The 26,754-nt window shown below is 39.8% G+C and overlaps 1 protein-coding gene across 12 annotated transcripts in view; it reads left to right on the forward strand.

The window, feature by feature from the left end:
* The window catches only part of rgs3a (regulator of G protein signaling 3a), a 298,899-nt gene that overhangs the window by 146,802 nt on the left and 125,343 nt on the right, over window positions 1-26,754 (forward strand). For 11 of the 12 annotated variants that reach the window (XM_043720033.1, XM_043720039.1, XM_043720038.1 and 8 more), the window contains 2 exons: window positions 2,074-2,288; window positions 4,914-4,997. In XM_043720033.1, coding sequence (XP_043575968.1) covers window positions 2,074-2,288; window positions 4,914-4,997 — 299 coding nt within the window. Of the gene's footprint in view, window positions 1-2,073; window positions 2,289-4,593; window positions 4,832-4,913; window positions 4,998-26,754 lie in introns of those variants that run through there. The other variant, XM_043720044.1, reaches the window with a different exon arrangement.

Raw genomic sequence — 26,754 nt, forward strand, 5'->3', positions numbered from 1 at the left:
AGTTTGTCTCCTGAATGGATCCAGAAGTTTTGTCTTGAAGTTGATCACCATTTTCATACTGGAGTGGCAGAATTCTCAGCTCTTATTGCACTTATTGTATTTCCCAGGTCAAAACCACTTTGGAATAACTTCTAGCACTGCTGCAATGAAATTGCAATTCCCTTTTAAGAAGTACAAACCCGCTTTAAGCGGTGCAGGCAAACTTGACCCTTTGATAGCTTGCAATGGTTGTGCACTATGGTTGGGGTGGCAATGGCCTTGTGGTATTATTGTTGGACTGTTGATCCATAGACCCAGGTAATGTTTTAGGGACCTGGGTTCGAATAGCATCACAGCAGATGATGGAATTTTAATTCAAGATAAGAAAAAAATAGAATGGAGTCTAATGATAACCGTGAATACATTCTCCATTGTCAGAAAAACCCATCTGGTTCACAAATGTCCTATAGGGAAGGAAACTGCCATCCTTAGCTAGTCTGGTCTACCTATGACTCCAGACACACAGCAATGTGGTTGACACTTAACTGCCCTCGAGGAAATTGGAGATTGGCTATGTGAACATTTATTGCCCATGATGTCCTCACCCTGCGAATTAATTTTAACAATCCCTAGCCTATGGAAAACATCAGTGGTGCTGAGGTGGAGATGGTCAAGAGTGCTAAGTTTGTGGGAGTTTGATCACTGACAATCTGACCTGGCCCACCCACGTTGATGTGATGGTCAAGACAGCACAACAAAGCCTCTGCTTCCTCAGGAGTGTAAGGAATTCAGCATGTCTACAAAGACTATTCGCAATTTTAAAAATTGCACCTTGTAAAGGTGGTATGGCAACTGCTGTTCCCAAGACCGCAAGAAAGTACAGAGTCATGAACATAACCATCACGCAAACCAGCCTTCCATCCATTGATTCCATCAATTCTTCCTGCTACCTCAGGAAAGCAACCAACATAATCAAATATCCCTCCCACTTTGGGTATCCTCTCTTCTACTTCTTCCCAATGGGCAGAAGATATGAAAGTTTAAATATGTGTACGAATAAATTTGAAAAAGCCTTTCCCTGCTGTTATCAGACTTTTGAACAAACCTCTCAATTCTGAACTTCCCTTCACCTTCTCTGTGGCTGCAACACTATACCACCCTGAAGCATTTTGTGATCTGCCTATATAGTATGCAAAGCAACACTTTTCACTATATCTCAGTACATGTGACAACAATAAATTGATCAATCAATCAATCACTGGTTGTATGCTGTGATTATTTAAAAGTCCAGACAGCAGAAAGCATACCCGTCAAAATCCTGTTTCTGCTTCCTTGCTTTGCAAGTTTCTGGCCTGCCCTTGCCTTTCACGAATGCAAACCAATTGGAAAATATGGCACTATTATGAAAGATATCTTGCAAACCAGCAAATTATTTTATAACATATAATGTATGTGTAATTGATGAGGAATGTTGTCTGTATTGGACAAAGTAGTGTGGAAGCTTGATTTTGAAGAGTAACATGACTGATTAGCACTTATCCTATATTGACTCGCTAACAGTCATAAACGGAGTTTTTAACAATACATTGGTTAATTTGTTTAATTTTGTCAGAATTTCTCAAATTTATCATTCTGTGATATCCATGAAGGACAGCACTCAAAACCATTTCACTGTAAAATTACAATTTTGTATTGTTGAAATTGTGATTTTGGTCAATTTTGAATACACACAACAGCTAACATACTATTTATTTATGTCTGGATATTTACCACAAAACTAGCTTAACTGTAAGTGTATAAACTTGTTTTCCCATATAAATTTATGACAAATTTTAAATATTAGTCAGATGTTTAATATTAACAAAAAGCAAAGTTTAGCTTTTTTTTGCACATTACAAATGTGTAAAAGTTATCTATGGTACAGCACATCCTTAAAAATGGTGGTCTTTAATTCATAAGTGTTACGCAGCACATTCTCAAATTTATTTCCGATTGGGATTACTGCTTTGATTGGCATAACATGCTTATTTCCAAGAATTCAAACTTTTCTGTTATTTGAAAACTTAAAGATGTTTTCATTACTTTTTCTTGTAGCAAATGTAGGCCGAAGCAGAATTCAAGGTGGCCCAGAGAGAAAGCAGTCACTAATAGGATCTTCCACAGATATCTTGAAATCAACTGTACAAGCAGTGAAGAATTATGGGAATTACAGAAACTGCACAATTGTGAGATCTCATATTCCCCATGCTAACTATGGGACATGCATGACACTTGCTCCAAAGATTTTGGTGTTCCCTCTCTTTGTTCAGGTAATATTTTTGAATTTTAAATTTAATTTCACACACACTTGAAGGGAAGGTGATTTATTGCAATGATATCTTTGTATGAATGTAGCTAATTTCATTGTGTAACTTTTTCTTGAAAATCTTGAACTCCTTGACAGTCATTTACATTGTGCTCTAGACCATGACTAATATCTACTAATAGTATAAATGAGCTTATGGCAGTCTTCCTTGCCAATATCATATGTGAGTCTTTGTGTGCCTGTAATGAGCACACTCAGGAACATGTGTTAGAATTGGAGCCAAGAGTAGACCATATGGCCTTCCAAACTTCTGTCCCACTTTCTATTTGTGTGTCTTGGTCTTTTGTGATGGGTGATATCACTTCCGGTTCTTTATCTGAGAGGTTGGTAAATGGGGCGCAAATCAATGTGTTTGTTGATGGAGTTCTGGTTTGAATGCCAGGCCTCTAGGAATTCCCGTGTGTGTCTTTGTTTAACCTGTCCCAGGATGGATGTATTGTCCCAGTCGAACTGGTGTCTTCCTTCATCTATGTGGAAGGATGCTAAGATAGTTGGTCAGATCTTTTGGTGGCTAGTTGCTAGCGACTGCTCCTAGTCGCTAGTTTCCTGCCCGTCAGTCTGATGTTGTATTTATTGCAGTCCTTGCAGGGTATTTTGTATATGACGTTCATTTGGCTGGTTGTTGGTACAGGGTAATTTAGACTCTTTAATCGCAGTTTCAGTGCGTTTTTAGGTTTGTGGTTTACCGTGATGCAAAGGGACTGGAATAATCTGGTCGTCATCTGAGATGTCTTTAATGTATGGTAAGGTGGCTAAAGTCTCTGGGTGTGTTTAGGTTTGTTATGTAAGTATTCTTAAATCATCTGTTTGAAGGTAAGCATACAGGTACAACAGCTCATTAAGAAAGCAAAAGTATGCAGGCCTTTATAACAAGAGAATTTGACTACAGGAGCGGGGATGTTTAGTGCAATTTTACAGGGCCTTGGTGAAACTGCAGCTGGTGTATTGTGTGCAGTTTTAGTCTCCATCCCTGACGAAGGATATTCTGACTATGGATGAAGGACACCAAAAGTTTATCAGAATGATTCCTCAGAATGGCAAACTGAAGTATGAAGAAAGACTGGATTGGCTAAGATTATATTCATTGGAATTTTAAAAAATGAGTTGGTGGGGGGAGGGAGCCCATGGAAATATATAAAATTCTGCCAGGACTAGTTGAGGTAATGCAGAAAGTAGGTTCCCAATGACGATGTCCAGAAGCAGATATCATGGTCTAAGGATACAGGGTCGACTATTTAGGATTAAGGTGAGGGGAATTTGTTTCAGCCAGGGAGTGGTGAGCTTGGAGAGTTCTCTGCTACAGAAAGTGGTTGAGACCAAAACATTGAATGTTTTCAAGGAGTTAGATATAATTGTTAAGACTAAAGGAATCAAAGGTGTGTGGTGAAAGCAGGAACAGGTCACTAAGTTATCAGCCATGATCATATTGAATGGCAGAGCAGTCTCAAAGGGACAAATGGCTTAATGCTACTCAAAGTTTCTGTTTCTAGTGCAGTCTGTTCTCTGGTTGACTTCAGAACATGCAGTTCTAAGAAGCTATCCTGAAAATGTTCTATAAATTCTTTATCTAGACTACTTTTGTGCTTTGGCTTTTTTCCAGTATATATGTAGATTTAAATCCCCATGATTATTGTCAAAGCTTCCGATAAACTCCAATTGCTTCTTTCTACTTTTTTTATACTAACATTTGGTTGCTGTATGAGGGCTTATAGACCTTTCCCAAAGTGACTGCTTGCCTTTACCATTTCTCATCTCAAATCAAACTGCCTCTGACATTCTGGTTTCCCGAATGTAAATCATGCCCCTCTAATGTAAGTCGTGTCTTTCTATTGTGCCAATTTTCCTAGCTTCTTGACATTCTTAAATGTCATATTGATGTTCAGATTCCAATCTGTCATTCTGAAGTCAGGACCAGTAATATCTCAGGTCAGACTTATTTATTTCAATATTTACTTGCTTTTCCTTTCTCCACATTAATAACATGTAAAAATCTTTTCACCTGTTTGCTGAAGGAGCTCATGCAGTCATGCTAAGTTAACATTACAGGTTATATATACAAATATGCAGTAAGCAATGTTTGTCTCTGCACAATGTCCTTTCTGACGAACCTGCAGTCTGCACTAAACTGAAAGTAATACCAGTGCACAAGATTATTTTGGAAGTACGCCCACACTCTGAGGTTAACTGTACTGGCTATAGTGGGCAACAGCTCTCTAACATCCTGTTCTTTTTGATATGCAAATCTCAACTAACTGTTAAGAATTTTGCAGCAAAGGTCCAGACAGAGGAAATGCTTTCAAAACTTGATTGGTTTGTGCTTCAGCTGCAAAAGCTGTGAAAACCACTCGAACCTTTCCTTCTCAGGGTGAAACTTAGTCCATTTACGCTATTGTCTAATTTTTTTTTTCCGAGAAGTGTAGTTTTCAAGTGACTAAAGCTACTTTAAAATTGAAAATTATCATGGAGGTTACAATTTCGAAGATACTAGTAAGTGCTAATTTGAACGGTCACACAAAATTGAAGTCTGACTTAACAAATTGTTGCAACTAATTTACATTATTATTTGCAGCCCCTAGATCTGTGCAACCCAGCACGGTCACTGCTCCTTTCAGAAAACATACTTTTCCTTGATGACACAAGTAGACCATTCAAGGTAAGTACTTATTGTTTTAATGCCGAAATAAGAAATTTCAATTTTTTAAAATTATTTTCTGTATTACTCAATCTACGTAATGTTCAAATTCTTCACTGTGTCTAGAGGAATCTTGATTAAGTGGAAAGCCATGAATAGTTGGAAAGAAAGAAGGAATAACTTAGCTTTCTCATTCTTTAAATCTCACACTGTCCTTATTCACTTTACAACCAGTAAAGTACTTTTGAAATGTAGTCCTTCTGGTAATGTAGGCAAACACATGAGCCAATTTGCGCAGAACTAAATCCCATAAACAGTTAGTGAAGCGGTAACATCTTCCTGACAGTCTTGGGTGATGACTAAAAGTTGGGAATTGGAAAGAAATCTCATGTACTCTTTCAAAAAAAAGACATAGGATCCTTTACAGCTGGGGCCATGTCTCATCTGAAAGATGCCGCGTCTAACAATGCAGTATTGTCTTTAATTATGTTTGTGTCTCTGGAATACACTTAATTACTCAATTGTCTGACTGAGAGACAGATGTTCTACCAATAAACAAGCCACTCATTAAAATGAACTATTTTTATAACATTATTCTGTTTCCTTTTGAAGGGATTAAATTGCACATGATTATGGTTCCATGAATACCAGATTCCCTTTTGTACTTCATCTAAATCTTCATGTATTAGCTTAGACAAGTAGATATTGACAAAGCACATAAGACCAATTCTATTCTGATCTGTTATTTATATAGATGTACTTTCCAATCGGTGAATACTTGGAAACAGGAATGCTGGCTGAATGTCTCCTTTCTGATTCGAACCAAAGAATATTAAATCTTTCACTGAGGTCATCTGAGCTTGAGACTAGGATTGAATTTGGGCCATGTATGTTGATCTTGAAATTTTTCAGAAGCTGATAGTAGGTTGAAAAATCCACAATGGAGCACAGGCTCTTAAGTTGCAGATACACCAAAGTTCCTTCACTGTTCAGTGAGCAATTCTATCTCTGATTCAGTGAAAAGCAAAAAGAAACCTTTGCTTTATGGAGGAAGTTGTGACACTGAACAATGTTAGTTCTGCAACCGTATCTGTAACACCAAACCTAATGGGGGACATAATCTTTGAACTTCAACTCAGGGTTAATTGTGAATTCGCAATTAAGTTATTTATTGAAGATAATTGTGGAAGTGTGTGTCTCTTCCAGCAAGATGCATATACAAGATCAACTGAAGTGTCTAAAAGTGATGTTACTAACCATGGGGCGTAAACATTTTACAGAAGTTGGGAAAAAAGAAATGAATGTGGATTAATCAGATGGAATTGTTACTGATAAAAGAGGTGCCACATATTGGGTGGCCCAAGCAATGTCATCCTCTTTCATACCGTATTTTGTTTTCAAAAGCAGTGACAGAAATCCTCAAATAACTGCAAATAACTGGTCATAGTCAGATACTATCAAAAGCTTGGTTGAAAATTCAAATGTTATTTTTGCAAGAACCAAAGATTCCGTATTTGGGGAACTTTGAAAACTAAAAGACTGTGCTGATGATTTAAATCCGTTTACTTAATTCATAGCAACCTCATCTGTAAAACTACACAAAGTTCTAGCAGAATGGGGCAGTTTCTGAATTGTCAGAGATCACATATATGATCAAGGATGCATTTTAGGACTGTGCGGAGATCTTGATGTGCTGACCTCCATGGAAATTGCCTGGGAAGTTTGAACTTCCAATAGCTAATTCCCTTGCTTTTCAAGAAACCCCAGTGAATGTCTCTGTCTGAGTCAGGATTAGAGACTTCGGACAGTTCTGGTACACATGTTTGTGGAGTTTCCCAGCAAATATTAGACAGACTAGGATTGAGAGTAATTTGAGCTCAATTTCATAACTGATCTCCTAAGCAATAAAGCTGATATTCCAACTATCCTACCTGAACCCATGCCAACTACTCAATCAGCTATCTGACTAATTCCCCACCATTACCAGCTTTGACTATACTCAACTACCATCCCCCGACCAACCAGACCTAACTAGCTACTGACCACATCCACCGACTCATCCATCTCTCCAGCAACCACCCCCACCCACACCATCCACCTGATACCCTCTCTTTCCATATGCTTGTCAGAAGATTTGGGCTAATAAATTCCATAGGCTTATCATGAATATTTTGTGCTGTTCTTTAAATTTGCTGTACGTAAAATGCTCAAAGTAGACAGCTTCCATAAATCTTGGAGAAAATATAATGTTTATAGAAAAGAATTGCACACATTTTAGAACTGTCTGATGTACATAATACATCTGTGAAATTTTTAATTAGCATCAGTTCATTGCTCTGTAGTTTTAATTTAGACATAGGTCTGAATTATGGACCTGATTTTTATCTCTAAGTGAATCCGTTTTGAGTGAGTTAAAACTGTACTCCATATACTGGCATTTATTGCTGTATTGACACGGAGCTCACCTTAGTGTAAGCTAAGAAATATGTTTTTTGCAATTCTTAGTATTCAACACCTGCGTATATACTTGAAAAAACAAAATATATCATGGGGATAAGATCCGGGGAAGAATTTTCACGGAACACAGACAATAATGTAACAATGCATTTTGGTGGCCAGTTTCCCTGAATGATTTTAATCAACACCATTGATTTTACAATTTATCTACCAAATGTCCTGATTATATTGCTCATACATATATTTTGCATTTTGCAAACTTAATGGTGGTTTTGTACCTACGTAGAGACCTATGTATGGTGTGATTTGGCAATATCTCAAAGGTGAATAGAGATCAACTATTCACAACATGTGGGCAGTTAGCTTGAGTTGCCTGGTTTAGTTGTGCGTTACCCTCAGCAAATACAGCTAAAATTTAAACAAAACTGATACTGTGAATATGGAATTACCATCAGCGGAAATAGCAGAGCTGTGGTGCACAACTATGATCACAGTTAAATATGATTCAGATTGCGAAGTGATTACATTGGAGTTTTAATGGTTTCCTTAGGGAAATTAACATACTTTCAAAGTATTATTTTCTTGAAGGACTTACTTGTATGATACCTATTCCTGAGGGAATAAATAACATACAGAAAGTCAGAAAAATGGCATGTGTATGGTAAAAGGTATGGATTGGACTAGCTGGTTATCTGTTTCCACATCTAATGACCAAACTTAAATCAAGATGTGTTACCTTGCAATCGTAGTTTGTTTAGTCAGTGTATTTGTATTCAAAGTTTGGGAGAAGATTTGTAGTTCAGGTGCTTGTTGTTGTGGTTCTGTTCGTCGAGCTGGGAATTTGTGTTGCAGACGTTTCATCTCCTGTCTAGGTGACATCCTCAGTGCTTGGGAGCCTCCTGTGAATCGCTTCTGTGATGTTTTCTCCGGCATTTATTGTGATCACAGAAGCGCTTCACAGGAGGCTCCCAAGTACTGAGGATGTCACCTAGACGGGGGCGAAACGTCTGCAACACAAATTCCCAGCTCGGCGAACAGAACCACAACAGTGTATTTGCATTTTCAGAAATTGTACAATATGCATGGCCCATAGATCATTTTAAATTGTAAATTTTTACACCTTTTAACATCTAAACTGACTGATTTTATTTTGGTATGTTTATCTACTTGTGTCAATGCAAAGTCTAAATCTTCTAAAATTTCAAATGACAAAATTAAACAATTACTCAGTTTTTCAGAGGAAAAGCTAATTTATTGTTTAAATCTGTTATTCAGAATTGCTAAAATAATGGTTGTACGAAAATGCATCCATTGTTATTATTTCAGAGATCCATTTGGTAAATTGTATAATTGAAATGAGTCCTGATGAATTTTTATAACCGTTTATGTAATTGCAAATTTGATGTAAGCAATCGTATTTTCATGACCACACTTGCAATTTGCTTTTTTATGCTGATGCTAATTAATACCCTCAACAATCAACCACAAATAATATGCCATTACCAGTGTTTTGTCTGGAGTCAACTTTTATTTTGGTGCTGGAAATCAGAAATAAACACAGTAGGTTGTAAAGCTACTCAACTGGTCAGGCAGTGAAGAGAGAAGTAGTCAAAAGGCTGTCAGTCTTAAAATATTGCACTAAATTTTACTAGAATTTTTTTATTCATTTGGTGGAATGTGGGCGTCGCTGGCTGGCCAGCATGTATTGCCTGTCCCTAATTGCCTTTGAGAAGGTGGTCTTAGAACATAGAACATTACAACGCAGTACAGGACCTTCACCTCTCTATGTTACACCAACCTGTGGAACCAATCTGAAGCCCATCAATCCTACGCTATTCCATTTTCATCCATATGTCTATCTAGAAACCATTTAAATGCCCTGAAAGGTGGCAAGTCTGCTACTGTTGCAGGCAGTGCATTCCATGCACCTACTATTCTGAGTAAAGAAACTACCTCTGACATCTATCTAATATCTATCACCTCTCAATTTAAAGCTACATCTTCTTGTGCTAGCCATCACCATCCGAGGAATGTCCATCCTATCTGACCCTCTGATTATCTTGTATGTCTCAATTAAATCACCTCTCAACCTTCTTCTCTGGAATGAAAACAGCCTCAAGTCCCTCAGCCTTTCCTCATAAGACTTTCCCTCCATACCAGGCAATATCCCAGTAAATCTCCTCTGAACCTCTCCTAAGCTTCCACATCCTTCCTATAATGTGACCAGAACTGTATGCAATATTCCAAGTGCGGCTGCATCAGAGGTTTGTACAGCTGCAGCATGACCTCATGACTCGGAAACTCAATCCCTCTACCAATAAAACCTAATACACCGTATGTCGCCTTAACAACCCTATCAACCTGGGTGGCAACTTTCAGGGATTTGTGAACATGGATATTGAGAACTCTCTGCTCATCTACACTACCAAGAATCTTACCTGCAGCCCAGTACTCTTTATTCCTGTTGCACCTTGCAAAGTGAATCACCTCATACTTCTCCACGTTAAACTCCATTTGCTACCTCTCAACCAGCTTGCAGCCTATCTATGTCCCTCTGTAACCTGCAACATCCTTTAGCACTATCCATAGCTCCACCAACCTTGGTGTAATCTGCAAATTTACTAACCCATCCTTCTATGCGCTCATCTAGGTCATTTATAAAAATGACAAACAGCATTGGCCCCAAAACAGATCTTTGCAATACACCACTAGTAACTGAACTCTAGGATTAACATTTCCCATCAGCCACCACCTTCTGTCTTGCCAATTTCTAATTCAAACCGCTAAATCACCCTCCGTCTCATGCCTCCATATTTTGTGCAATAGTCTACTGTGGGGAACCTTTTCAAACATCTCACTGAAACCCACATACACCACATCAACCGCTTTACCCTCATCCACCTGTTTGGTCACCGTCTCAAAAACTCAATAAGGTTTGTGAGGCATGTCCTAGCCTTCACAAAACCGCGTTGACTATCCGTAATCAACTCATTCCTCTCTAGATGATAAATCCTATCTCTTATAACTTTTTCCAACACTTTACCTGCAACTGAAGTCAGGCTCACTGGTCTACAATTACCAGGGTTGTCACTACTCCCCTTCTTGAACAAGGGGGCAACATTTGCTATCCTCCAATCTCCTGGCACTATTCCTGTAGACAGTCTGCTTAAACCACTGCAGTCCATGTGCTATGGCTTGACCCACAACGCTGTTAAGGAGGCAGGTCTAGGATTTTAACCCAGCAACAGTGAAGGAAAAGCAATATTCTTCCAATCCAGAATAGCGATGGTTTGGAGGAGAACTTCAAGGTAGTAGTGTTCCTATAAATTGGCTGCCCTTGTCCTTTTAGCTGAAAGTGATTATGAATTTGGAAAATGCTGTCTAAGGATCTTTGTTGAATTTCTGCTGTGCATCTCATAGATAGCACAGACTTGCTGCTATTGAGTGTCAGTGATGGAAAGAGTAGATGTCTGTGGATGTGGTGTCAATGAAGTGGGCTATTTTGTCATGGATGGTGTCAGGTTCTTGAGTGTTGCTGGAGTTGAATCCATCCAGGCAAGTGGGGAGCATTCCATCACACTCCTGATATGGGCCATGTAGATGATTGACCAACTCTGGGGAGTCAGGAGATGAGTTATTTGCCACAGTATTCCTCGCCTCTGACCTGCTCTTGTAGCCACTCTGTTTATGTGGCAGGTCCAGTTGAGTTTCTGATCAATGGTAACACCCAGGATGTCGATAATGGGGGAATCCGTAATGGTGACAGCATTGAATGTCAAAGGGCAGTGGTCAGATTGTCTCTTACCTGTGACGGTCATAGCCTGGCATTTGTGTCGCATAAATGTTATTTGCCACTTGTCATCCCAAGCCTGGATATTGTCCAGATCTTGTTTCATTTGAACATAGACTGCTTCAGTATCTGAGGAGTCACGAATGTGCTGAACATTATGCAATCAACAGTAAACATTCCCACTTCTGACCTTACGATGGGGGGAAGGTCATTGATGAAGCAGATTAAGATGGTTGAGCTGAGGACACTACCCTGAGGAAGTCCTGCAGAATCCTGGAACTGAGATGACTGACCTCCAACAAGCACAACCTTCTTTCCAATTGCCAGGTATGACTCCAACTGACAGAGTTTGCCCCTGATACCCGTTGATTCCAGTTTTGCTAGAGCTCCTTGATGTCTTAATGTCAAGGACTGTCATTCTCCTCTCACTTCTGGAAGTCAGCTCTTTGGTCTATGTTTGAACCAAGGCTGTAATGCGGTCAGGAGTTGAGTCGCCCTGGTGGAACCCAAACTGGGTGTCACTCAGCAGGTTATTGCTGAGCAGATACTGTTCCACAGCACTGTTGATGACATCTTCCATCATATTATTGGTGATCAAGAGTAGACTGAGGGTTGGTAATTGGCTGATTATTGTCTTGATTTATATGTATTTGACATACTTGGGCAATTTTCCATATTGTCAAGTAAATGCCAGTGTTCAAACTGTCTTGGAAAAACTTGTCTACATATTAATTTTGGTGAGTTTCTCTTGCTTGAATTTTCTCATGATATTCTTCATACCTTGCCCCATTAGCTATGCACATGCCTGTGCAATCGTCCCACTCAGCAATGCCAGGACCAACTCAATACCATTTTGAAAACCCAAGTGTAGACTAATTCAAGCCTTGCCAATCAATGGTGGGAAGGGAATGATGAAGAAAAGCTCCCGTAGTGTAGACAGATTGCCCATCCTCAGCATCATCCCATCTTAGAACTCCTATTAAGGGGAATGCTACTCTTTTTCCTAATGCTCAGTGGAGCCTCATACTCCCACATTGAACAATGTGAAAGTATCTTCAGAAAGTATTCAAATGGTTGAATTGTTCACTTCTATTCAACAACTGCAAAGGTAAGGAAGGAACAAAAAAAAACAGAAATAGTTCTGGCAATGGACAGGGACTCTTGTCTTTCGATTGACAACTAATTGGCAATCAATGAGTGATCGTTGCACCCAGCTCACATCTATTGGAACTGGGTGACAACTAAGCCTTGTAGTATGTTACACCAGATACTACAACACACTGTCATTCTGAAGGAGATGTTCTGTATCCTCAACTTTCTGCTCGGAAGAGTGCTGCTATTCTCCTTGCTCTTTAAGAGTTCACCTGCTTTTCCACCTGCTCTTTATCTGTTGTCTGCTCCAAGGTGGTACCGGTCAAAAAGTGCACTGCATTGTGTCTATGCTTGGCCTCAGTCATCCAATAGAATCATCAGCCATGGTTGTAGGTTGTAGCCATGGTCTCTTAGACACATCATTGTAAGGCTACCAGTGAAGAAATTAAGCAGGGACATGAGAGTTCTCAAGGTAGAAGGCATTCTGGCACCTATTGGGAAGGTGGTGGAGATTTATAGGGTCATAGAGATGTACAGCACAGAAACAGTCCCTTTGGTCCAATGTGTCCGTGCCAAACAGATATCCTAAATTAATCCCATTTGTCAGTATTTGGCTAATATCCCTCTAAGCCATTCCTAATCCTGTACACATCCAGAAGCTTTTTAAATGTTGTACTTATACCAGCCTCTTCTATCACCTCTAGAAACTCATTCCATTCACACACTACCCTCTGCATGAAAAGTTGCCCCTTAGATCCCTTTTAAAACTTTCCCCTCTCATCATAAATCTATGCTCTCTAGTTTTTGACTCCCCTACCCTGAGGAAAATACCTGGACTCTATCTACGCCACTCATGGTTTTATAAACCTCTATAATGTCACCCCTTAGTCTCTGATGCTCCAGGGATAACAGCCCAGCCTGTTCATCCTTTCCCTTTAGCTCAAAACATCCAATCCTGGCAACATCCTTGTAAATCTTTTCTGAACTTTTTCAAGTTTCACAACATCCTTCCTACAGCAGGGAGATCAGAATTTAACACAATATTCCAAAAGTGGCCTAATTAATGTCCTGTACAGCCACAACGTGACCTCCCTAAGAAGTATCATCGATAATCACAGATTATAATATTATTGATGTGATAAATTCTTTTCTGTGAATGAAGTCAGCAGTGGTATAATGTGGCATTCTCAACATTACATGTGTACAGTCTGCAACACCCAGCATCTTGGGCAAGCCTATCCACCTTGGCAAAGTTGACTGTCCAGGTTGCATCTCTGATTTCATTAGGGTTATTGAGATGAAGCTTTGTGATCTGACGCAAATTGTATCAGTAACAGCCTTAATATCTTTGTGGATTGAGGGTTGCGGAGTCTCTCACAAGTCCCCAGTGAATACTTTGAAACAGACATTTGTGTAAATGTTGAACGCAGCTGTCACAGGAATAACCATTGCAATAGGGTTACCACCCAACCTTTCAGGTCGCAAGACCCACTACATTAGTCGGCATAGTTTTGTCACGATGCCCACAGTCTGCAGTGGCACTGTACCTTATTCATCTAGAGGAAATAATGTCAAGGACTTTATTAGGTTGTGAGTCTCATCAGCCACCTGTACTCCCTGAAGGGTCCTTCAGCTGCGGCTTCATCACGTTGAAGCTGATCACTTACCACTAGAACCGCTGGTGTTCCTTTTCTTGTTGGTGCCTTTCCTCAATTTTTCTGTGCTGCTGTGGAACTGCAACATAGCACTGACAACCCCTATTGTGACTGGATCCATTGGTCATAGTTCAATGAACCTGCATGAGGAATATCAAATGTTCAAAACCTGCTTAGTACTGTAAGCAGTTAGCATTCACATCACCCAAAAGTGAAGGCCTAGCATTCTCCTCCATACAGAACAACATGGAGAATTCCAACATGGAAAGCTATGGAATATCTGGGCATGGAATATTAACAGAGACTTTGCTTGTGCTGCAATCATAAGTATAATGTTGCACAAATACAGGACTTTGAAACATGCGATTTGCTTGGAGCTTATGCAGTGTTTACATTAAGACCAAAAGATTTAGGAGCATAATTAAACTATTCAGCCCATCAAGTCTGATTTGCCATAGCTGATCTGTTTCTCAATCCCGTTCTCCTGCCTTCTCCCAATAACCCTGGATCAAGAACCTATCTATCTCTATCTAAAATAAACTCAATGACTTGACCTCCAAAGCCATCCACAGATTCGCCACCTTCTGGCTGAAGAGCTTCCACTTCATCTCAGTTCTAAAGGATTGTCCCTTCAAACTGAGGCTGTGTCCTTGGGTCTCTCCTACTTGTGGAAATGTCGTCTTTATGTCCAAACTATCCAGACCTGTCTGAATTCTGTAAGTTTCAATCAGATTCCCGCTTCATCCTTCTGAACTTCAAGTACATACCTAGAATCCTCCACTGCTCCTCTTATGACAAGCCCTTCATTGTTGGGATCGTTCTAATGAATTCCCTCTTGACCCCTCCAATGCCAGCACATCCTTTCTTAGATACAGAGCCTAAAACTCGTTACAATATTCCAAAAATGATCTGACCAGAGCTTTTATACAGCCTCAATAATGCATCTCTGCACTTGTTTTATAGCCTTCTCAAACTGAATGCTAGTGTTGTATTTGCCTTTATAACTGCAAATGACCTATATATTAACCTAACTGAATCCTAAAATAGGACTCTAGTACTTTTGTGCTTCAGATTTCTGAAGCTTTTCTCCATTTAGAAAATAGTCTACATTTCTGTTCATTCTACAAAGTGCATAACCTCTCTCTTTCCCACATTGTATTCCATCTGCCACTACTTGGCTCATTCTCCTAGCCTGTTCAAGTCCTTCTTCAGTCTCCCCACTTCCTCAGCACTACTGTCCCTCCATCTATCCTTATGTCTTCAGTGTACTTCCCAAAAGTTACTTCATTTCCATAGTCCACATCGTTAATATATAAAGTGAATAGTTATGGTCCCAACACTGACCCCTACAGAACTCTACTAGTCATCTAGAAAAAGATCCCTTTATCCCTAATCTTTGCCTTCTGCCAGTCAGCCAATCCTTGATCCATGCCAGTCCCTTACACCTGATGCCATGAGCTCTTACTTAGCAGCCTCCTGTGCGGCACTTTGTTAAAGACCTTCTGGAAATCCAAATAGATCACGTCCTTTGGCTCTCCTTTGTCTAACTTACTCAAAGAATTACCCCTCAAAGAATTCTAACAGATTTGCCAGGCTTGGCCTCCCCTTGATATGGCCATGCTGACTCTGCCCAATTTTATCGTGCACGTCCAAGTACTTCATCACCTCATCCCCAACAATGGATTCTTAAATCTTATTAATGTGCAAGATCAGGGTAGCAGGCTTATAATTTCCTGTCTTCTGCTTCCCTTCTTTTGTGTTACATTAGCCATTTTCCAGTTCTTTGGGATCCTCCCTGACTCCAGTGATTCCTCAAAGATCACCACCGACGCCTCCGCAATCTCCTTAGCTATCTCCTTCAGAACTCCGGTCTTAAGTTCAGATAAATCACCTGAATTGGACAGACTAAAACCAATCCGCTTCCCCAGCACCTTCTCCTTAACGATGGCCACTGCACTCACCTCTGTCCCGTGACTCTTTGAAGTTCTGTTATGCTGCTTGTATTTTCTGCTGTGAATACTGATGCAAAGCACTTACTCACTTCCTCCACTACTACTTTGTTCTCCATTATTAATATTGTAGCCTCATTTTCCAACAGTTCAATTCTATTTTTTTGCCCCTTCTTACCTTTTTAGATATCTTTAAAAAAAACTTTCTTCTTTTATATTACTAGCTGTCGTACCCACATATTTCATGTTCTACCACTCCGTTCCATTTCTTTCTTAGTTATCCTCTGATAGATTTTGAAGGCTTCCCCTGGCTACCAACTAATCTTCACCACATTGTATGTTTTTTTATTAATTTGCTTTTTTACTGTTCCTGATTTCCCTTGTTAGCCATGGTTGCCTCATCCTCCCTTTAGTATGGTGGTTTTTCCTTCAGATGAATTTTTGTTGTGCCTCCTGAATAGCCCCCAGAAACTCCTGCACTGCTGTGCCACAATTTTCCCTCCTAGTTCCCCTTCCAATCAACTCTAGCCAGCAACTCCCTCGAGTCTTCATAAGTTGCCTTTACTTAATTTTAATACCATTGCTTCTGATTCCAGCTTCTCTCAAACCACAGGGTGAATTATGGTCACTGTCACCCAGGGATTACTTCACCTTCAGCACTAATCAGGTCTGCCTCATTACACATCAACCCAGAATTGCCATTTCCTTAGTGGGCTGTATCACAAGCTGCTCTCAAAAAAAACATCCCATTGACATTCCATGAATTCCTATTTTCTTGGGAACTGCTGCAATCCTGATTTTTCCAGTCCACCTGCATGTTAAAGTCTCCATGGTTACAGTAATAGTACCTTCTTACAGGCATTTTCAATCTTTTGATTTATTTTCTCCCCCACATCCTGACGATTGCTTGAGGGCCTGTACATAACTCCTCAGTCTTTTTTTCATTTGCAGTTCTTCACTCCACCCAGTTCTACAACTTCAGCCCTGTGTTGCTCACATCCCCATCTCATATTCATCCCCTTATCATTGGTGCATAAATTTTGATTCCTGACCTTTTCCATACCCTCTATCCTACTACTTATTCTGGAAACTTTAATAACCTGTCCTGAGCGCCAATGCTGCAGGTGTAAAATTGTCCCAGCCCTGTGCCATACAACAGAATGTCTACCCCCTTGACTGATCACTGCTGACAACCAAGACAAGCTGCTTGACTATGTTCTGTGCTAGCGAGCAAGACAAGATGCAAGTACGGTGAGTCTATAAGTTCTGAACGAGAGAGCAAAGTGAAAGCGCAAGGCAGCAAAGAGATGCTATCAAGTTACAAGTCAGCACAAAGTGAATGATTACTAAGAGAGCAAGCCAGGAGTCCTGAGGTGCATCATGGATGACTCAATGAAATGACTGCCTTCTCTTGCATGCAAAGTGTCTTCATAGCAGCATAAGAATACAGGTACCAATGCGTTCCAAAGTGCATTATTGAAGTGGAAAACTGTATTGTACAATGGTTAGCGATGTACCATGAAATTGTGGAGATGCTGGTATTTGTCTGAAGGAATCTCCACGCACAGGAGATGTGGTCATTTATTGCCCAAGGAGCTTGCCCTGAGATGTTGGGACTGATGTCCAAGATGGAGGAGCGGTAAGCTGGAGTTGTCAGGTACCCACTTTGACTTACATGCTGGGAACTGGCAGCATCCAGTTTCTCTCTGAAGCCTGGGTAGAATTGAAAAATGTACAACAGTGAGGCAAGATTGGGTACTCATGACATATAAATACAAGCAAATAGGTCTCTTGCCACTTGCTAATGAAACTTTGTTGCAGAATTGGACTTTTTTCCTTTAATGTTGAGAATCTAGTTCTGTGAAATTTGCTGTATTTTCACAAATGACTTGCCACAGCGCACAAATTCAGGGACAAGGGTGATTTTGACCATTTGATTCTGTTTTGCTGTCCACAAATATTACTTGACCTGCTCAGTATTTATAGCACTTATATCTTTGTTTTTTTTTGAAGCAGTTCTCTACTGTGAAATGTTCAACTCAGTTTATTACTAATCTAATTTAATAGTGTGTTATTTCCAATATTGCAAAACAGTTGAATAGAAAAAAATAAGCATTTGATGTTTTGTATTGGTTGCTGGAAACACTCATTTCACTTTTGGTACAGATACTTTATTTTCTTTTTAAAAACTAAGCGCATGTGTAGACTGCTATAGCCTGGTTTTAAAAAAAGATTTGAACGATTTTGATATTCTTTTCAATGAAGTTTGACTAAAATTTTCCGGAAGCCATGCTTGTGTGCTATTCTATAATGAGGTAAAAACAATGACTGCAGATGCTGGAAACCAGATTCTGGATTAGTGGTGCTGGAAGAGCACAATCTCAACCACACCGGTTCAGATCTTGGGGGCTAGATCTGATCTCAGTTTCTCAGATATATTATGCTAATAGTTGATATATGATCAATTGTTGTAAGGAGTTGGGACAAGTTAGCTCTACAACTGAAGGGAGAAAAATGGGCAAAATCTATGCTTTCTGTTATGGGTGTGGATCTCCTAGTTAGATTTCCAATTTATGAAATGAACATAACAATGAAATAGATAGGAATCTCCTCAGTCTGCCAGCCGTATGATTCTAAGTGGGCTAAATTACAAAACTATACCTCGTACCTAATTTATAGTAATTGACTGTCTCAGGGCCACTACAGAATGATCAGTATGGAAATCTGGAATCTTTAGCGATACTCTAAGTTTGAGAAGCACATTGCGTGACAAAGTAAGTGGCCGTTTTCTATGTATCTGCCTTTGCTATACTTGACTGACCAGTTAACACTGATATTATGTGCATGACGTGGAAAGAGTTGCACTGTATAGCATGAACAGTTGGCAAGCAGACAGTTATAAATAACTTTTCACAGCTTTTTTTTTTAAACCTATTTATATTTTACAGGAATTTAAAATTAGTGTCTAGTTTTAAGATTGCAGTAAATTCAATTTATCTGTGCCATATCTTTACTGATGCAGTACTGCTGGTGAAGAAGAACGTTTCAACAAGAATTTCAGTTAATCATAAGTTAAAAAGCCCATATATTTTCAGAAGTCAAAGAGTAATGCTTTCTTTAATTTAAAATATGTCGCATTTGTGGACTTAAAATTTGTTTTCCATGAATCTATCTTATGAAATGTGAACATCATTGAGTTTTGTTATTGAGAAAAGTTTCTAAACCTGCTGCAAATATCATGGAGAAGACAGGAAATGCATGTGAAATTTAGTCCTATCTGCTTTTGTAGGAGGTCCAGCAGTTTTATCTAGCTATCTAAACTGCTGAAGCCACTATAATACTTAGCAGTCCTTGCGGTTTTGAGAGACTTTAAACTGTGAAAAGTTACGAAACTAGTGAGTGTGAGCCACAAAAAACAAAGATCACAGCTCAAAGGTGTGGCAGATGAATTTCAGATTCCCTGTGTCTAAATTGTATACAATATCGGGCTGTGAACAAAGAGCTAAGAAATTCGGAAGGGGACGGAAGAGTTATAAATGGGTAGATTCTTGCTAGTATTCTTACGGGTGACAGAGGTAAAGAGAGGATACCTTTGCATTTTATCTCTCAGCAGTGCTGAAAAATTTTAATTTGATAGATTACAGAATATGTCCCATGACAAAAAAGACAAAGATTATTTGCAATATTTTATGATGATGTTTTACTTACTTTGTCTTTCTATTGACAGCTTCTGCCTATTCCAATGATCGCTTAGAATGCATTTAATTTTCAATTTTGTTGCATTTCCAACATTGGCGGTGGTAAAATTTCACTTTTTGACAGATGTCGGTAATTTACTGTAGAACTTCATTTATTCATAGCTGTTCTTAATTATTTGTGAATAATTTATATATTAGAACTTACATTGGCTGAAAGAGGAATAGGACTAGCAACAGAATGTTCCGGGATTTAGATGTTTCCGGTGTGATAGAAAGGGATGTCATGGGTGACTTCAACTTCCCTAATACTGATTAAAACCTCCTTAGTGCAGATTCTTTGAATGGAGCTGATTTTGTCAGGTGCCTCCAAGAAGGAGAATTCCTGACTCAATATGTAAATAGGCTGACTAGAGGGGAGGCCATATTGGATTTGGTGCTTGACAGCAGACCAGATGTCAAATCTCTTGGTGGGAGAGCATTTAGATGATAGAAAACACAATTGCCTGACCTTTACTATATTAGAGTCTAGATTAGAGTGGTGCTGGAAAAGCACAGCTGGTCAGGAGGCATCCGAGGAGCAGGAAAATCGACGTTTCGGGCAAAAGCTCTTCATCAGGAATGTTCCTGTTGAAGGGCTTTTGCCCGAAACGTCGATTTTCCTGCTCCTCGGATGCTGCCTTACCGGCTGTGCTTTTCCAGCACCACTCTAAGGTAGACTTTGATTTCAGCATCTGCAGTCCTCACTTTTGCCTGCCTGACCTTTACTATAGTCATGGAGAGGGATAGTAGCAGATTGTATGGGAAAATATGTAATTAGGGGAGGGAGAATTACAATGTTATTAGGCAGGAACTGCGGAGCACAAATTGAGAACAGATATTCTCAGGGAAATGCATGACAGAAATGTGGAAATTGTTTAGGGAGCACTTGCTGCAAGTGCTGGATAGCTTTGCCCCACTGAGGTAAGAGCTGAAATTGTGTTGCTGGAAGAGCGCAGCAGGTCAGGCAGCATCCAGGGAACAGGAGAATCGACGTTTCGGGCATAAGCCCTTCTTCCTGTCGATTCTCCTGTTCCCTGGATGCTGCCTGACCTGCTGCGCTTTTCCAGCAACACATTTTCAGCTTTGATCTCCAGCATCTGCAGACCTCACTTTCTCCCCACTGAGGTAAGGAAGGGATAGTAGAGTAAAGGAATCTCTTTGATGACGAGATGTGGAATATCTAGACAAGAGAAAGAAGGAAGCTTACTTAAGGTTGAGAAAGCAAGGATCAAACAGAGTTCCAGAGGGGCTACAAGGTAGCCAGAAAGGAATTGAAGAATGGACTTGGGAGAGCTATAAAGTGTCTTGAAAAAACATTGGTGAGTAGGATTAAGGAGAACCCCAAGGTGTCCTACACTTAGGTGAGGAACAAGAGGTGGCCAGTATGAAGGTAGTACTGATCAGGGATAATGGGGATCTTCCTCCTGGAATTGGAGGAAGTAGGGGAGGTCCTGAATGAATACTTTGCTTCACTATTCACTAGGGAGAGAGACCTTGTTTGTGAGGACTGTGTAAAACAGCAGATCTGATCAAACACGTTGATGTTAAAAAGGAGCATGTGCTGGAAACTTTGGAAAACATATGGATAGATAAGTCCCCTGGGCAAGGCGGGATATATCCAAAGTTACTACAGGAAGCGAGGGAAGAGATTGCTGCATCTTTAGCAATGATCTTTGCTTCGTCACTGTCCACTGGAATAGTACCAGATGATTGGAGGGTGGCAAATGTTACTACCTTGTTCAAGAAAGGGAATAGGAATAACCCTGGGAATTACAGACCAGTCAGTCTTTTATCGATGGCGAGCAAATTATTGGAGAGGATTCTGAGAGACAGGATTTATGATTATTTGAAAAAGCATAGTTTGATTAGAGAGAGTCAGCATGGCTTTGGGAGGGGCAGGTCATGTCTCACAAGCCTTATTGAATTATTTGAGGATGTGATAAAACACATTGATGAAGATAGAGCAGTTGATGTGGTGTATATGGATTTGATAAGGTTCCCCATGGTAGGCTCATTCAGAAAGTAACGAGGCATGGGATATAGGGAAATTTGGCTGTCTAGATTGAGAATTGGCTGGCCCAATGAAGGGGGAGATAGTAGATGGAAAGTATTCAGCCTGGAGCTTGGTGACCAGTGGTGTTGCGCAGGGATCTGTTCTGGGACCTCTGCTGTTTGTGATTTTTTATAAATGACTCTGATGAGGAAGTGGAAAGGGGGGTTAGTAAGTTTGCCAATGACATGAAGGTTAGCGGAGTTGTGGCTAGTGTGGAGGGCTGTTGTAGGTCGCAGCGGTACATTAACAGGATGCAGAGCTAGGCTGAAAAGTGGTCATAGATGGAGTTCAACCTGGAAAAGTTTGAAGTGATTCATTTTGGAAGGTCAAATTTGAATGCAGATAACAATGTTAAAGGCAGGATTCTTAGCAGTATGGAGGAACAGAGGGATTTTGGGGTCCATGTCCATAGATCCCTCAAAGTTGCCACCCAAGTTAATAGGGTTGTGAGGAAGGCATATGGTGTGTTGGCTTTCATTAGCGGGGGAATGCATTTAAGACATTATTCTGCAGGTCTGTAAAGCCCTGGTTCAACCACATTTGAAATATTGTGTTCAGTTCTGGTCGCCTCTTTATAGGAAGGATGTGGAAACTTTAGAGAGGGTGCAGAGGAGATTTACCAGGATATTGCCTGGATTGGAGGGCTCGTGTTATGAAGAGGGGTTGAGTGAGCTAGGGCTTTTCTCATTGGAGTGAAGAAGGATGAGAGGTGACTTGATAGAGGTATACAAGATGATAGGCATAGATAACATGGATAACCAGAGACCTTTTTCCAGGGTGGAAATGGCTGTCATTGAGGGGGTATAATTTTAAGGTGATTGGAGGAAGGTTTAGGGGAGATGTCAAAAGTAGTTTCTTTACACAGAGTGTGGTGGGTGTGTGGAATGCACTGCCAGCATTGGTAGCAGAGTCAGATACATTAGAGACATTTAAACGACTTTTGGATAGGCACATGGATGAAAGTAAAATGAAGGGTATGTAGGTTAGTTTGATCTCCGAGTAGGTTAAAAGGTCGGCACAACATCGAGGGTGGAGGATTTGTACTGTGGTGTACTGTTCTGTGTTCTAAATGAGGGAGTTGCATTATTGGTGAAGGAGTATCTCACAGCTCTCCTGAGAAAGGATACATCAGCGAGGCAATATGGATAGAACTCAGGAATAAGAAACATAAGATCACAATGCTGGGGGTGTCCTACAGGCCTCCCAACAGCCAATGGGAGATAGAGGAGAGAAACTGTAAACAGAATTTTGAAAGATGTGAACAGTAGGGTTGGTTGTGTAGGGTGATTTTAACTTCCCTTATATTGATTGGGACTCACTTTGTGCTAGAGGCTTGGATGGGGCAGAATTTGTAAAGACCATTCAGGAGGAATTCTTGGTACAGTATGCAAACAGTCCAACCAGAGAAGGGGTTATACTCTGGACTTGATTTTGGAAATGAGCCTAGCCATATAAGTGAAGTTTCGGTGGGGGAGTATTTCAGGAGTGGTGACCACAATGCCATGAGTTTTAAGATACTCCTGGATGAGGTTAACAGCAATATTTGGATGAAGGTGTTAAATTGGGGGAAGGTGAACTACAATAATATTAGGCAGGAACTGGAGAACTTTGATTGAAGGTGGCTCTTTGAGGGTAAATCCACATCAAACAGCAGTTGATAAGCATTCAGGAGCAGCATGTTCCTGTAAGAATAAAGGCTAGATATGGCAAGTTTCATGAACCTTGGATGACCAAAGATGTTATGACCTTGGTCAAAAAGAAAAGGGAAGCATACTGGGCTAGGAGGATGGGAACTGATGAAGCCCTTGAAGTATATAAGGAAAGTAGGAAAGAAATTAAACAAGGAATTAGAAGGGCTAAAAGGTGTCATGAAAATCCATTAGCATACAAGATTAAGGAAAAGCCAAGGCTTTTTATACACCTAGAACGCAAGAGGGTAGCCAGGGGAAAGGTTGGTCCACTCACGGACAAAGGTGAGAGTGTGTGTGTGTGTGTGGTCCTAATGAATATTTTGTCAGTATTGGTGGAGGGTGGTCACAGGGAAGGGAGTGTCAAATCTCTTAAGCTATTAAAAAGTAGATGTTGTGCATCTTAAAAGGTACTAAGGTAGATAGGTTCCTAAGTCCTGATGGCAACTATCCCAGAATATTGAGGGAGGCAAAAGAACAAATTGTTTGAGCATTTACAGGCATCTTTTTATCCTCTTTGGCCAGAGGTAAGGTCCCAGAGGATTGAAGAATAGCCAATGTTGTCCCGTTGTTTAAGAAGGGTAACAGGGATAATCCTGGAAATTACAGGCCAGTGAGCCTCACATCAAGGGTAGGAAATTATTGGAAAAGATTCTCTGGGACAAGATCTATCTGCATTCAGAAGCAAATGAACTTATTAGTGTCAGACAATATGGTTTTGTGAGGAGAGGTCATGTTTCACTAACTTGATCAAGTCTTTTGAGGAGGTAGTAAAGATGATTGATGTAAAAGTGGATGTTGTCTACATGGACTTCAGTAAAGCCTATGAGGAGATTGGTACAAAAGGTGAAGTCACATAGTATCGGGATGATCTGGCAAAATAAATTCAGAACTGACTTAGTCATGGGAGATGGAGGGTAGCAGTGTAAGGATGCTTGTCAGAACAGAGGGTTGTGACTAGTGGTGTCTCACAGGAACTAGTGCTGGATCTCTGCTGTTCGCGGTCTACATAAATGATTTGGAGAAAATGCAGCCGGTCCAATTAGTAAGTTTGTGTACGATACAAAGATTGGCGATGGTGTGGATAGTGAGGAGGATTGTCAGAACATACAGCAGGATATAGATTAGTTGGAGGAATGGGCAGAGCTGAAAATGTGTTGCTGGAAAAGCGCAGCAGGTCAGGCAGCATCCAGGGAACAGGGCTTATGCCCGAAACGTCGATTCTCCTGTTCCCTGGATGCTGCCTGACCTGCTGCGCTTTTCCAGCAACACATTTTCAGCTCTGATCTCCAGCATCTGCAGACCTCACTTTCTCCTCGAAGAATGGGCAGAACATGGCAGATGGAGTTTAATCCGGACAAATGTGAGGTCAAGTACTGGTAGAAATTATACAGTGAATGGAGAACCCTTAGGAGTATTGATACGCAGAGGAATCTGGGTGTGCAAGTCCACAGGTCACTGAATGTAGTAGCACAGGTAGGTAAATAGTAAAAAAGGCCTATGGCATGCTTGCCTTCTTTAGAAGGTACATTGAGTATAAGGATAGACAAGTTATGCTGCAGCTTTATAGAACTTCAATTAGGCCACAGTTGGAATGTTGTGTACAGTTCTGGTCACCATTCTACCAGAAGGATGTGGATGCTTTGGAGAGGGTACAGAAAAGGTTTACCAGGATGTTGCCTAGTATGGGAGATTTTAGCTATGAAGAAAGATTGGATAGAGACTGGGTTAGTTTTCTCTGGAATTCAGGAAATTGAAGTTTATCCGATTATGAATATCATGGATAGAGTAGAAAGTGTGAATGTTTTTCCCCAGAGTGGAGGGATCAATTATTAGGAGGGACAGGTTCAAGTGGGGTGAGGGGTTAAAAGAGATGTGCAAGGCAAATTTTTAACATAAAAGGGTGGTGAGTGCCTGGAACTTTCTGACAGGTGGTGGAAGCAGACACAATAGCAGCATTCAAGAAACACCTGAACGAATACATGAATAGGAATGGAAAAGAGGAATATGGATCATGTAAGTGAAGACAGTTCTAGTATGGAAGGGTAAAATTGGTCAGTGCAAGCCTGGAGGGCTAAAGGGCCTGTTCCTTGCTGTTTTGTTCTTTGTTGTTCTAGAACCTTTTTTCCTTCACGTTTTTTGTTCCTATGTTGTTGGCAATATTATCTAGCAGTGGAAGAAATAAATAGTCATATGATTTGCTAGCTCAAACAATCTGTGCTTCTAATTTACTGGAACCAGTAATTCAAAAGAAATATAACTTCGGGATTATAGGTGATCTGATTTCCATTCACCACGAGGTGAATCCTGTCCACAACGATACACTTTTTGGCCAAAGTCTTGGCCAATATTCATCCATCAAAAAAGTCATCAAGGAAGATTAGTTTGTTTACAATTCATTTGTCACTTCTGAGACCTTAATATGGACAATTTGGTTTGCATACATATGATGGTGATTAGACTTCACAAAGAATGAATGAGCTGAGAAGAATTTTGAGATCTCTTGAAGATTTGAAGAATACTATCTGTGTGAATTAGTTTTGCTAAATATAGAGCATGCATACATTTAAATTCAATTTTTGCCATTATCTATTTTGGCTGTAAAATTATTTCATTTCATTTTACATCTCAATTTCAAGAAGTGGTGTTAAACTGCAGACATTTGAAGTTTTTAGCAACAAGAATAATCACCTCAATTACTTATTCATCTGAAACTTATTCAATGAAAGCTTGAATATAGCATCAGAATTGTTTGTATTATAAGAGATCCTGAGTTTGTTTAAAGTGGCATGTCAGAACAGCCATTTTGGAGAGCAGTTTGTTCCATGAACCTGCTTTTGGGGGATTACACAAATACCATGCAACCAGTTTGTGAAGTCTGGTTATATTGGGTGTGCTTAGTAAACTATAGTTTAACTTGTATAAAATTATTTATAAAAATTCAAAATAAAAATGATTTGCATTCATCTTTGAGACGAATTTATTTCTATCCTTTGGTGACTTGTCAATGAAAAGAAGAAAATAATCAAGTGAGTTTTACATAATTAAATAATTTAATTTGATGTTGAATAATTTCACAAACACCCTTTCCTTTGCTATACATATTGTACATTGTTACTAATAATTTATCCAGACAATGGTTTTTGTAAGATTATAATATCAAACATGTTATTTATACTTTCATTTTCTTGGCAATAATATATTGGATATACTGGCTTCTGAAATTTAGATTATATGAATTTGGCCACATTGTTGTGAAGAAGTGCAAATGAAAGGTTGGTAAAATAGATACATGAGGAATTCAGCAGTTATGTTTTCAAAAGAGCTCACTTGTACCTCCTAGTGGGCAGTTTAATT

This window comes from Chiloscyllium plagiosum, chromosome 30 (assembly GCF_004010195.1).
Source record: "Chiloscyllium plagiosum isolate BGI_BamShark_2017 chromosome 30, ASM401019v2, whole genome shotgun sequence".
In the NCBI taxonomy this organism is placed as follows: domain Eukaryota; kingdom Metazoa; phylum Chordata; class Chondrichthyes; order Orectolobiformes; family Hemiscylliidae; genus Chiloscyllium; species Chiloscyllium plagiosum.